The sequence below is a fragment of the Emys orbicularis genome, chromosome 2 (assembly GCF_028017835.1).
Source record: "Emys orbicularis isolate rEmyOrb1 chromosome 2, rEmyOrb1.hap1, whole genome shotgun sequence".
NCBI classification, from domain to species: Eukaryota; Metazoa; Chordata; order Testudines; family Emydidae; genus Emys; species Emys orbicularis.
Window position 1 is genome coordinate 319,987 of NC_088684.1, and position 12,841 is coordinate 332,827.

At 42.2% G+C, this 12,841-nt stretch overlaps 1 protein-coding gene across 1 annotated transcript in view; it reads left to right on the forward strand.

The window, feature by feature from the left end:
- The window catches only part of IQANK1 (IQ motif and ankyrin repeat containing 1), a 141,273-nt gene that overhangs the window by 114,780 nt on the left and 13,652 nt on the right, over positions 1–12,841 (forward strand). The window contains exons 10-13 of the mRNA XM_065399902.1: positions 3,210–3,318; positions 4,434–4,530; positions 5,926–6,060; positions 6,494–6,622. Of these exons, the coding sequence (XP_065255974.1) occupies positions 3,210–3,318; positions 4,434–4,530; positions 5,926–6,060; positions 6,494–6,622 (470 nt within the window). The remainder of the gene's footprint in view (positions 1–3,209; positions 3,319–4,433; positions 4,531–5,925; positions 6,061–6,493; positions 6,623–12,841) is intronic.

Consider the following 12,841-nt stretch of genomic DNA (forward strand, 5'->3'; position numbering starts at 1 on the left):
GTTGATAAACATAAGTACATAGATGTAATATACTTAGGCCCTATACAATATCAATAAAGCACACATGAATTAAGAACTGGCTAACTGATAGATCACAAAAAGTAGTTGTCAATGAGGAATCATCATTGAATGGGAGTGTTTTTAGCAGGTTCTGCAGGGATTAGCACTAGGCCTGATGCTATTCAGTATTTTTGACAATGATCTGGAAGTAATTGTAAAATCACTACTGATTTCAGTAGAATGTGAGCTAATATTTTGCCTGCTGTACAGAGGAGAGTAGTGCCTCTGTAGTTTCCGCAGTCGGCTTTGCTGCCTTTGTTTTTGAACAGTGATACAATAATAGCATCTTTGAAGTCTTGTGGCATTTCTTCTTCTTCCCAAATGCTACTCAGGATGTCATGAAATTTCTTGATAGCCTTTGGGCCTGCTCCTTTATACAGTTCTGCTGGAATACCATCCTTTCCAGATGCTTTGCCAGAGTTCAGTTGTTTGATGGCTTTTATAACGTCCTCAACCGATGGAGGGAGATTGAGATCCTCTCTGATAGGTTTCTCAGGTAAATGGTCAAGGACACACCGATCGACTGTGGATGGTCTATTGAATAGAGTACTGAAGTATTCAGCCCATCTCTGTATGATTCCCTCCTTGTCTTTGATGAGGGTTGTGCCATCTGTCGACTTTAAGGGGGCTGTGCCAGATTTAGATGGTCCGTAGACTGCTTTGAGAGAGTCAAAGAACATCTTTGCGTTGTTTGTATCTGTGTAATGCTGGACTTCTGCAGCTTTCCTCTCTCATCACTCATCCTGCATTCTCCTTAGTTCAGACTGGGCCTTGCTCTGTAGGTACTTAAACCTGTCTTTCTTTGAGATGGAAGTGAGTTCATTCTGCCATTCAACAAATGCTTTCTGCTTGTCACAGGAGTTTGGAGATGTCCTTGTTGTTCTCATTGAACCAATCCTGGTGTTCCCTTTTCTTTGGCCCCAGCACAGATTTAGCTCTCATTCTACTGAACAGACTCATTGCAAACATATCTGAGGAGAATCTGCCAGAAGCGCAGTGTGGTTTCAGACCAGGTCGTAGTACTATTGACATAATCTTTTTTGTAAGGCAGGTCCAGGAAAAATGTCTAGAGCAGAACATGGATCTGTATGCAGTTTTCATAGATTTGACCAAAGCTTTTGATACAGTCAACAGAGAGGGTCTATGGGCTATTCTACACAAACTGGGCTGCCCAAGAAGGTGCATACAAATCATCCGTCTGTTCCATGACCATATGACAGTGCAAGTACTCTCCAGTGGTGACTTTTCCGATGCATTTGAAATCTCAAATGGAGTGAAGCAAGGCTGTGTACTTGCTCCAGTGCTGTTCAATTTGTTCTTTGCTTGTGTTCTCAGCCATGCAACAAGGGACTTGGATCAGGGGATATACATCTGCTACCTACTCGATGGCTCCCTCTTTGATCTTCGAAGACTCAATGCTAAGACCAAGATTCTGGAGAGACTTCTTCTTGAGGTACTTTTTGCAGATGACTGCGCCTTGATGGCTCATAGACATCAGGTCATTGTTGATAGATTTTCTGAAGCAGCCCAGCTCTTTAGCCTCACCATCAGTCTCGGGAAGACAGAAGTCTTGTTCCAGCCAGCACCTCATTCCAATGCCCCAGTGCCAGCCATCTTCATCCATGGCATATAGTTGAAAAATGTGGATCAGTTCAAGTATTTGAGCAGTACCATCTCAAGTGTCGGTTCCCTTGATAAGGAAATCTCCTCCAGAATTAGTAAAGCCAGCCAGGCCCTTGGTCGACTTCGAACAAAAGTTCTTAACTAACACAACATCTGTCTCTCCACCAAATTGAAGATCTACAGTGCAGTGGTTCTAACGTCTCTCCTGTATGAATCTGAGATGTGGACTCTTTATAGACGTCACATTAAACAGCTTGAGCAATTTCACATGCGCTCCCTCCGTTCAATAATGAGCATTTGCTGGCAGGAATATTAAAGTCCTTGAGAGAGCAAACACAACCAGCATTGAGGAAATTTTATTGAGAACATAACTTAGGTGGACCAGGCATGTCATCAGAATGGAAGACCACTGTCTCCCAAAACAGATCTTGTTTGGGGAGCTGAGTCAGGGCAAAAGAAAGAAGGGTCGTCCGTATAAGCACTTCAAAGATAATCTGAAGAATCATGAAATTATCTCCAGGCTGCATGTGAAAGGCACCATAGAGCTGCATAATCAAACGTCATAGATACAGACTTCCCATGTCCTCAGTGCGGTTGACTCTGTGCATCAGGATTCGGAGTCATATGCGTAGCCATATATGAGAACTACGACAATATCGTCGTCATCACCAGGGATGGACTACCAATAATACTGATTAGATTTGTGGATGATACAAAGATTAGTAGAGTGATAAAAAATGACAAGGACAGGATAGTCATATGGAGTGAAGTGGATTGCTAGGTAAACTGGGCCCATTCAAACAAAATGTTATAACAAAGACAAATGGAAGGTCGTATCTCTAGAAACAAAGAAAACAGCCCCTATTACAGAATGGGGGATTGTATCCTGGAAATCAGTGACTCTGAAAAGGATTTAAGGGTCATAGTGGACAAGCAACTGAACATGGGCTCCCAGTGTGATGCTGTGGCAAAAGGGTCTAATGCGATCCTTAGGTGTATAGGGAAGTAGTGAGTAAAAGTGGGGTGGTGATTTTATTTCTGTATACAGTATTGGTGAGATCGATACTGGAATGAAATTCTATGGCCTGTTTTATACAAGAGTTCAGATTAAATGATCCAATAGTCTCATTTGGCCTTAAAATCTATGAAAAACTTGTCCTAATGCAAAAAGAACGAGGAGTACTTGTGGCACCTTAGAGACTAACACATTTATTTGGGCACAAGCTTTCATGGGCCAAAACCCACTTCATAGGATGCATATAGTGGAAAATACAGTAGGAAGATATATATACACAGAGAACATAAAAAAAATGGGTGTTGCCATACCAACTATAACGAGACTCATCAATTAAGGTGGGCTATTATCATGCATCCGATGAAGTGGGTTTTAGCCCACGAAAGCTTATGCCCAAATAAATGTGTTGGTCTCTAAGGTGCCTGCCACAAGGACTCCTCATTCTTTTCGCTGATACAGACTAACACGACTACCACTCTGAAACTTGTCCTAATGTATTTCCTTACTTTAGGCAATTGGTGATGCAGAGAAGTTGGTGGAGACTCTACGTCTGGCTGCTGAGAAAGCAGAGGAGAAACTGTCCCTGGCCAGGCTCAGGTTGCGAGAACAGACTCAGGAAGGTATGTTTAGGCCTTGGTCATGAACTGCTTGATAGAGTTAGATTGGGGGAAGGGGGAGGTTCTTGATCAGGACCCAGGTGTATCTATAGTTCTTTGAGTCTTTGTTCATATGGATCCTACTCATGGTGCGCACGTGCTCCACGAATCTGAGATTGAAATCTTTTGACCAGGTAGGAAAGTTTCTCTACAATGAGCCACTAGTCAGAACAAAAAGAACCCCAAGATCCTGCCAGCTGGGTACAAGACACTTCATAAACTAACTATATTAATTATTAAGACTAAAACTGTTAGAAAAAATGATGGTAAACGTAGAGACAGTGGACAGATAGTGTTGAGTTCTATCTCACTACTATGGGTGGTTAAGAGGGAACTGAAATGCAGTCAGTGCTGCTGTGCCCTATCTGACCTCAGATGTGTTGCTGGAGAGACCTTGCTTGTGAGCAGCCTCTGGCCCACGAGAGACTTTGTCTGGGGTGGAGGATACAATACAACTTTGTTGTTATGTCTTTTATAGTCCTAAGCATATTTTCAAACCTTGTCACCTACATTTGGTGCTTAAATCTTGTATTTGAGCTCAAATATCCAATGTAGGCCCTTAAATCCCAGTATGAGAACCCAAATAGCAGATTTGATCACAGTCTATAAGTATCTACATGCGGAACAGAAATTACTGGCCTTTATGCAAGAGTTACTGACTGATGTTCCATGGCCTGTATTATACAGAAAGTCAGATTAGATTATTCCAATGTTCTTTTCTGGCTTTATAATCTATGTGTCTATGAAGATTCAAATCTCCAAAGGGCATAAACACCAAGGAGGAAGAAGAAATGTTTAGAGTAGTCCAAGTAGGTATACCTAGGGCAATAGAATGAAATTAAGAAAGGGAGAAGTTAGGTTAATATCTGGGAAATTTTCCTGACTGTGAGTGTTATTAGGCTATGGACTCATCTTCCAAGGGAAGTGGCAGCATGGTAATTCAAAAATCAATAATAGTTTCTACTGAAGGGCCTTGCGCCACTTTCCTTGGAAGTACGTAACCATTCAACATTAATGTTCTTGCTGTGTTTTGTGTAGAATAGATAATGCTATTCAGTGCTTTCTCTATCCTTTACTAGGGGTGGGGGATGAATTCCAAGGGCTGAAGTGCTCCGTACAAGAGCTTGATGATGTGCTATTGAAGGATGTGGGAGGCAAAATCCATTCAGATGGACGGTGAGTTAGAAAAGACAATGGTCATACAGATATTGCCCTTGCTGTCATGTTTGTATCCAGCAGAAATGTCTTCACAATAATGCTGCCTCCCTCAACACCAAGGAAGAGAGCCTTCACAAAGGGGCTGACCTAAACGTATTGATACGCCTCTTGCCATTAAGCAGCCCTGATGTAGTGGGCTGTTGGACTAGTACCATTATATCCCATGGTGAAGAAGGCCCTTTTATTGTTGGTATTAATAATTCTATTATTTATTTGTTAAATGCATGAAATCTGCTCAGCTTTGGTACAAGACACAAAATTATTGTATTCCCTGATCACCTTACAACCTAAAGAAAGAGAGAAAAATGGAGAAGAGGGAAACCCAAAGGAGGGATGAGACATATGGAGAGGCTTTATTTTAGACTCACTTCTAGGAATCACATAAGAAGAAGGTTTTTAAGGAGGGATCATCTCCTTGGTGCCACCAGTGTTACCTGGGGTTTCTCAGAACCCAAAGCAAGGGTAACGTAACTGTTTCTTTCCAGGCGGTGTCAGGAATAAATCAATGGGAACACAGCGCTTCCGTCTGATAAATGATTGATACAAGCAAGCGTGCTCTTATCTAAAACTACTATTTATTAGATATTAAGCGCACACACGCAATAGGTTTAAGACATCCCAGATATAGTTACCCACAGTCTGAGATGGTTTCAAGTGACCACCAGCTGGGCTTCCAGGGGCCCTCTTTCTGTCCAGCTGACAGGGAGTTTAGATGTCATCTCCTTGCCCAAAGAAAAGTTCCCTTGGATTGCTCAGGGGTATTTATTTTTACCTAATCTTTTATAGCTGTCTCTAACAAAGCACATAACCTATAGTGACTCCTAGTGGGTCAGCATCATAATCTCTACTGGGTCACCAATTCTCCTAATTTCAGCAAACTATTTATTACCTCAAAACATTTCTAATATTTCCAGCCATAACAACAATACGTCAGGGGCACCTAAAACTAAGGTCGCTTGTCACTCATTTTCTTCCATAACTTTCTGTCCCATCTTCCCATTCTGATTAACAAACTGCAAGTATGCATCTGTCTGACCTTGTCTCGCAAAGGCCCAAGATTATCCCTAGCGATGTGACGTTTGGCTTTCAACTGGCAGTGGCTGAACATACAAAATTGCTTACTGCAGTACTGTCAGGTTCTGGGCTACACGCAGGAATGTCAAATTCTGGGGTAACACCGGGATCCTACATGGGGGGCTGGAGGAAGTGTCTGGTTGTTGCTAGTTCTCCAGCAGGTGGGGGGAATATTTGCTGGTTGTACTGGGTTTTGGTATTAGGTCTTTCAGCTCTAGTTCAGATGCTTAGTTCCCTGTCTCCACTAATGATGGGTGTCTGTCTTATCTTCACATACAGATGGCCATTAATCATTGATCCATCTGGACAGGCTGCAACTTTCCTGCGGTATCGAGACACAAATTACTTGAATACACTGAACCCAAACGATATGAACATGGAGACCATTCGACTGGCCTTGCTGGGGGCCCTCCGGTAGGTGGCAGAGTACCAGGAATGGGAGGGCAGGATGGCAGGCTTGGACACAGCATAGGTTGGTGTTCCTGATGATCTCAGAGTGTGCATAGTGAGCTGGATGAATAAAACCATTAGCTGGCAGTGCATGTGGCTGTGAGGGAGTGAGTTGCTTTTTGATACCCTCTGCCAACTCTGCACTTCCAGTAGCTGCACTTCCTTCACAGTTAGCACTTCTGGTCTTTATTCGTGAAAGGGACTGCTGGCTGAGTGAGGGGCCTTTTCTCCCCAGTCCCCTTCCCACATTGTGCTAAAGGGAAGGCTGCCCATACATGTAATGCTTGAGACCCATCATTATTAAGAGAGAGAGAGATTGTTTTGTCTATCTTTTGTACCAAGGACCTTGGACTGTCTTGTAGTACATATGATCAACCATTCAGACCTCTGTCCTTAGGTATGGAAAGCCAGTGGTGTTTGACATGATGGAAGTGAACATGTTTGATGCCGTGAAGAGGCAGTTGGAGGGAATAGAGTCTGGACTGGCAGAGGCAATTCTGAGCAAGCAGATACTGCAGAATGAAAGGTAAGAATTTGTGGGGTATGGTAAACCCTATGATCTTCAATGGAGAAATGGCACCTCTTCCAACCAAACCCTATTCTCTCCCACACTGGGGCCAAGGGAATGGCATATTCCTACACCCCATATCAGCCCTGTCCCCTCCCAGCCTGGGAAGCCAGGGAGAAGGCTGAGTACCTCTACCCCAGACCCCTATTTCCCACCATTCTCAGATACTAATGTTATGAGGGCCAGGGCCAAATAAGTATCTAGCTGTAGATACCTAGGGGTGAGGGACTGGCACCTCCAGCCCTTCGGCCTTCTCCCCTTATAATTCTGGGGAAAGGCCAAAAGATTGCTGGAATATTTATCCTTTTCAAGCCCAGGGATGAGACTGTCACCTCAACCACCCCAACACTGGCCCGTAACAGTCCAGGGTAGGGTTTGAGAAATTCCTGCACCCTAAGTAAAGTTTTCTGCAAATGCCTCTCTTGATGCCCAATCAGGTGTGTGAATGGCACTATTCAATCAAGGCTGCCTTTGACTCTGAAACCTAACAATGACTTTTAAAATGTCAGTTTTGTTAATTGTTTTGTCACTGTACCAGAGACATCCAGTAAATGGGCTATCTCGTAATCATAAGTTCAAACCTCTGCCATGTCTCTTGAGTACCAAAACCACCAGCTTCCCTGTCAGGGTTCCCCCCCCCCCCACTCTGAACTCTGGGGTACAGATGTGGGGACCCGCATGAAAGACCCCCTAAGTTTATATTCTACCAGCTTAGGTTAAAAACTTCCCCAAGGGACAAATTCCTTTCCTTGTCCTTGGACGGTATTGCTGCCACCACCCAGTGATTTACATGAAATTTCAGGGAAGGGTCACTTGGAATCCCTATCCCCCCAAAATATCCCCCCAAGCCCCTTCACCCCCTTTCCTGGGGAGGCTTGAGAATAATATACCAACTAATTGTATTAGCAGTGCGAGTACAGACCAGACCCTTTGTCTTCAGGACACTGAAAATCAATCAGGTTCTTAAAAGAAGAACCTTATTTAAAAAGAAAAAAGTAAAAGAATCACACCTGCAAAATCAGGATGGAAGGTAACTTTACAGGGTAAATAAAAAGATTTAAAACACAGAGGATTCCGCTCTGGCTCAGCTTCACAGTTACAAAAACAGGAATAAAACTACCTCTGTAGCATAGGAAAATTCACAAGCTAAGACGAAAGATAACCTAACACATTTCCTTGCCTACTTACAATTTCTATGGTTTTAGATGGATTATTCCAGGTATATTTTCAGGAGATGTCATACCTGCTTGGCTTCTCTCTCTGTCCGGAGAGGGAACAACCAAGAGAGAGCAAACAAAACCTTCCCCCTCCAGTTTTGAAAGTATCTTTTTTCCTCATTGGTCCTTCTAGTCAGGTGCCAACTAGTTTATTTGACCTACTTAATCCCTTACAGGTAAGGCGATTCAGTATAGCTGTCAAGGAGGGATTTTATGCTACCCTTCTCTCTATATTTATGACATTCCCCTAATAGCTTATAGGATGTATTGTCAATGTTCTGGGTACAGGGAATATCATGGTCCTGATGTGTTGAAGGGGCTCTATAAATATGTCAGACAAAAAAGAATGATCAGGGATGGTGAGCTGGTAATGGAAGATGATAGGAAAGCAGAGCTGCTCAATGCCTTCTTTGCTTCAGTCTTCACACACAAAAATAATGTGCCCAGACAACCAACGATGTTATCATAGACAATAAAGGGGAAGGGATGCAGATCAGGATAAGCAAAGAACATGTCAGCGGTCTTCTGACTAGTTTGAATGTATTATATAGTCAGCAGGGCCTGATGGTATTCACCCCAAGATGCTGAAGGAATTAACTGAAGAACTCTTGGAGCTGCTTGCAATAATATTTGCAAATTCTTCTTTGAGTGATGTCCCCTTGGGTGCTCCACTGTAGGTGCAACAGCGCCTTTGCATCTGGAGTCGGAGATCTTCCATAGCAGTGCCCGTCAGACCTCACATGCACACCTCCCCTCTCTCGCGTTATGCACGTGTCGTGTATATATAGCGCTGTGCGGTCCGACCACCCTCAGTTCCCTCTCTACCACCTGCAGTTTGGAACAGAACACTTAGCAGAGCCCACATTGTTATTTAGATAGTATCTTACCTGTTTTTCTTCTCATAGTTGTTAGTTCCTTACTTTCCCTTTTCTGTTTCTTCCTCCTAAAACAACAAAAAAGAAGTATTAGTTCGTTCTCCTGTTTTCCCTCCTTCCCCTCAGGGAAGCTACATCCTCATCCTTATGCCTGGTTCACCCGGGTATAAGTGGTGTGTCTCGTGCAGAGCCGCCTTCTCTATAACGGACGGCCACGCAAAGTGTATCTGCTGCCTAGGAGAGGGACACGTTCCTCAGAAGTGTTCCCATTGCCTGGGTTTGAAGCCGAGAGCCAGAAAGAACATGGACCTTAAACTCAAATTAATTCTAGGGCTGTCAAGTGATTAAAAAAATTAATCACAGTTAATCGTGCTGTTAAACAATAATAGAATACCATTTTTATAAATATTTTTGGATGTTTTCTACATTTTCAAACATATTGAATTCAATTACAACACAGAATATAAAGTGTACAGTGATCACTTTATTATAAATATTTGCACGGTAAAAATAAAATAGTATTTTTCAATTCAATTAATACAAGTTTTGTAGTGCAATCTCTTTATCATTAAAGTTGAACTTAGAAATGTAGAATTATGTACCAAAAATAACTGCATTCAAAAATAAAACGATGTAAAACTTTAGAGCCTACAAGTCCACTCAGTCCTACTTCTTGTTCAGCCAATCGCTCAGACAAACAAGTTTGTTTACATTTGCAGGAGATAATGCTGCCCACTTCTTGTTTACAATGTCACCTGAAAGTGACAGCAGGTGTTCGCATGGCATTGTTGTAGCTGGCGTTGCAAGATATTTATGTGTCAGATGCGCTAAAGATTCATATGTCCCTTCATGCTTCAACCACCATTCCAGAGGACATGCGACCATGCTGTGGAAGAAACGAACTCAGAGAGCTTTATTCAGGACATGCAATTGTAAGGGAAGAACACAGCTGACAGAGAGCATCTCTGCCTCAGTTTCTTCAAAGTACAAGCAATATCACACAAGCATTTATACATTTTAGTGGCATGCATTAATTAAAAACATCTGCAGTTTGTTTGTTATGTCCTGCCCATTCCTGTATTTTCTCACTTCTGTTCTCAAAACGTCGCTATCTCAAGGCTGGGTCACACTGACTCTACTCTGCTGTCTTCCCACCCGCTTCTGACGTGAGCCCTGCTTCTACAGGTCTCGCAATATTAAGCTAAGACTTAGCATGACAGTTGCTCTGTTTCTTACTACTGAGAGGCCTATATTTAAATCCTTTAACCCTGTTTCCACAATGCTAATGATGGGTTCTGCTTGATAACGATCCAAAGCAGTGCAGACCAATGCATGTTTATTTTCATCATCTGAGTCCAATGTCACCAGCAGAAGGTTGATTTTCTTTTTTGGTCGTTCGGGTTCTGTAGTTTCTGCATCAGAGTGTTGCTCTTTTAAGACTTCTGAAATCATGCTCCATGCTTCCTACCTCTCAGATTTTGGAAGGCACTTCAGATTCTTAAATCTTGGATCGAGTGCTGTAGCTATCTTTAGAAATCTCACACTGTTACCTTCTTTGCGTTTTGTCAAATCTGCAGTGGAAGTGTTCTTAAAACGAACAACATGCTGGGTCATCATCCGAGACTGCTATAACATGGAATATATGGCAGAATGCAGGTAAAACACAGAGCAGGAGACATACAATTCTCCCCCAAGGAGTTCAGTCACAAATTTAATTAATGCATTTTTTTTAATGAGCATCATCAGCATGGAAGCATGTCCTCTGGAATGGTGGCCAAAGCATGAAGGGGCATATGAATGTTTAGCATATCTGGCACGTAAATACTTTGCAATGTCGGCTACAAAAGTGCCATGTCAACATCTGTTCTCACTTTCAGGTGACATTGTAAATAAGAAGTGGGCAGCATTATGTCCTGTAAATCTAAACAAACTTGAGTCAACATGAGTCAACAATGCAATGCTGCTGCAAAAAAAAACCAAATGCAATTTTGGGTTGCATTAACAGAGTTATAGCATGCAAGTCACAGGAGGTGATTGTAATGCTCTACTTGGCTCTGGTTAGACCTCAGCTGAAGTACTGTCTCCAGTTTTGGTCACAACTATATAGAAAGGATGTAGAGAAACTGGAAAGGATCCAGAGGTGAGTGACAAAGATGATCAAAGGGATGGAATTCAAGGCATACGAGCAACAGCTAAAGGAACTGGGTATGTTTAGTTTAGAAAAGAGGAGACTGAAGAGGGATATGATAGCAGTCTTCAAATACTTGAAAGACTGCTATAAAAAAGACAGGAAAAAAATTGTTCTCTTGGTGCAGAGGGCAGGATAAGAGGCAGTGGGTTCAAACTACAGCATAGCAGATTTAGATTAAACCTCAAGAAAAACTTCCTGCCTGTAGGAACAGTAGAGGTGTTAAACTGGGGGTGTTAAACTGGATCAGAGATTCTCAACCTTTCCAGGCTACTGTACCCCTTTCAGGAGTCTGATATGCCTTACATGCCCCAAATTTCACCTTTCAAAAACTACTTGCTTACAAAATCAGACATAAACTTACAAAAGTGTGACAGCACACTATTACTGAAAAATTGCTTACTTTCTCATTTTTACCATATAATTATAAAATAAATCAATTGGAATATAAATATTGTACTTACATTTCAGTTTATAGTATATAGAGCAAAATAAACAAGTAATTGTATAAAATTTTAGTTTGTACTGACTTTGCTACTGCTTTTTATCTAGCCTGTTGTAAAACTAGGCAAATATCTAGGTGAGTTGATGTACCCCCTGGAAGACGTCTGTGTACCCCCAGGGGTACATGTACCCCTGGTTGAGAACCACTGGACTAGATGACCCTTGCAGTCCCTTTTAACCTTATGGTTCTATGATTCTATAATTCTATGTCCTGCTACTCTTCCTCCTGGGGCTCTTCTCCTTATCCATACAATGCCCTACAATGTCCATATTGGGCTCCTTGGAGACGATAGAGGGAACATCCTTGTCAGGTGCCTGTTAGAGAGAGAGAGCGAGAGAGAGACTCAGAAGCAGAGCCTCAGGATTCCTGTTGAGATTTATTACCATCCTAGAATACTCAAGGAGCTGACTGAGGAGATATCTGAGCCATTAGCAATTATTTTTGAAAAGTCATGGAAGACGGGAGAGATTCCAGACGACTGGAAAAGAGCAAATATAGTACCAATCTATAAAAAGGGAAATAAGGACAACCCAGGGAGTTACAGACAAGTCAGCTTAACTTCTGTACCCAGAAATATAATGGAGCAAATAATTAAGCAATCAGCAAATATCTAGAAGATAATAAGGTGATAAGTAACAGTCAGCATGGATTTGTCAAGAACAAATCATGTCAAACCAACCTGATAGCCTTCTTTGACAGGGTAACAAGCCTTCATAAGTTGCTAGACATACTACACACCTCCAGACCCAATCACTCTCCTGATTAATGATGCCTTTTTGGAGCCTGTAAAAAACTGTATGGCAAACTCCTGCTACTCCTCCTCCCACGGCAACAAAGACTGAGATGTACTATATTCTCACTAAGGGAGCTGAATATCTATATTCCCACCCAGAGTCAATCTCACTAGTCGTTTTTATGGCTAATGAGAGAACCAAGCAGCACCCCTCCCAAAATTACCCCATTTGAAAAAGACTCAAAGCATCTTGACCTCTTTGATGAAAAAAGCTAGTCTATGATTTTCTTAACTATAACAACATCACTGAATTTATTGACAAATTGCTGCAGGAACATGAAGCAACTTCAGGCTTCAGTGTCACTTGAGAGCAAGATCTTCATTGCAGGCTGCCTTAGATGCAGCAGATATCACTTTGTGCTTTACAGCAACTTCTGTAGTGATGCATCAGTCATGGTGGCTTCAATCTTTGGATATTCCAGGGAAAGTTCAAGCCACAGTGGAGAACCTTCCATTCCACAGACCTAATCTTTTGGGTGAAAAGATGGATGAGTTTCTTCACATTATCAGAATCCCACCCCACTTTCCGGTCTTTAAGCATTTACACTGCTGCAACAAAGAGAAAATACAGTAAATCTCAGTTTTACCCAGAGCAGAGA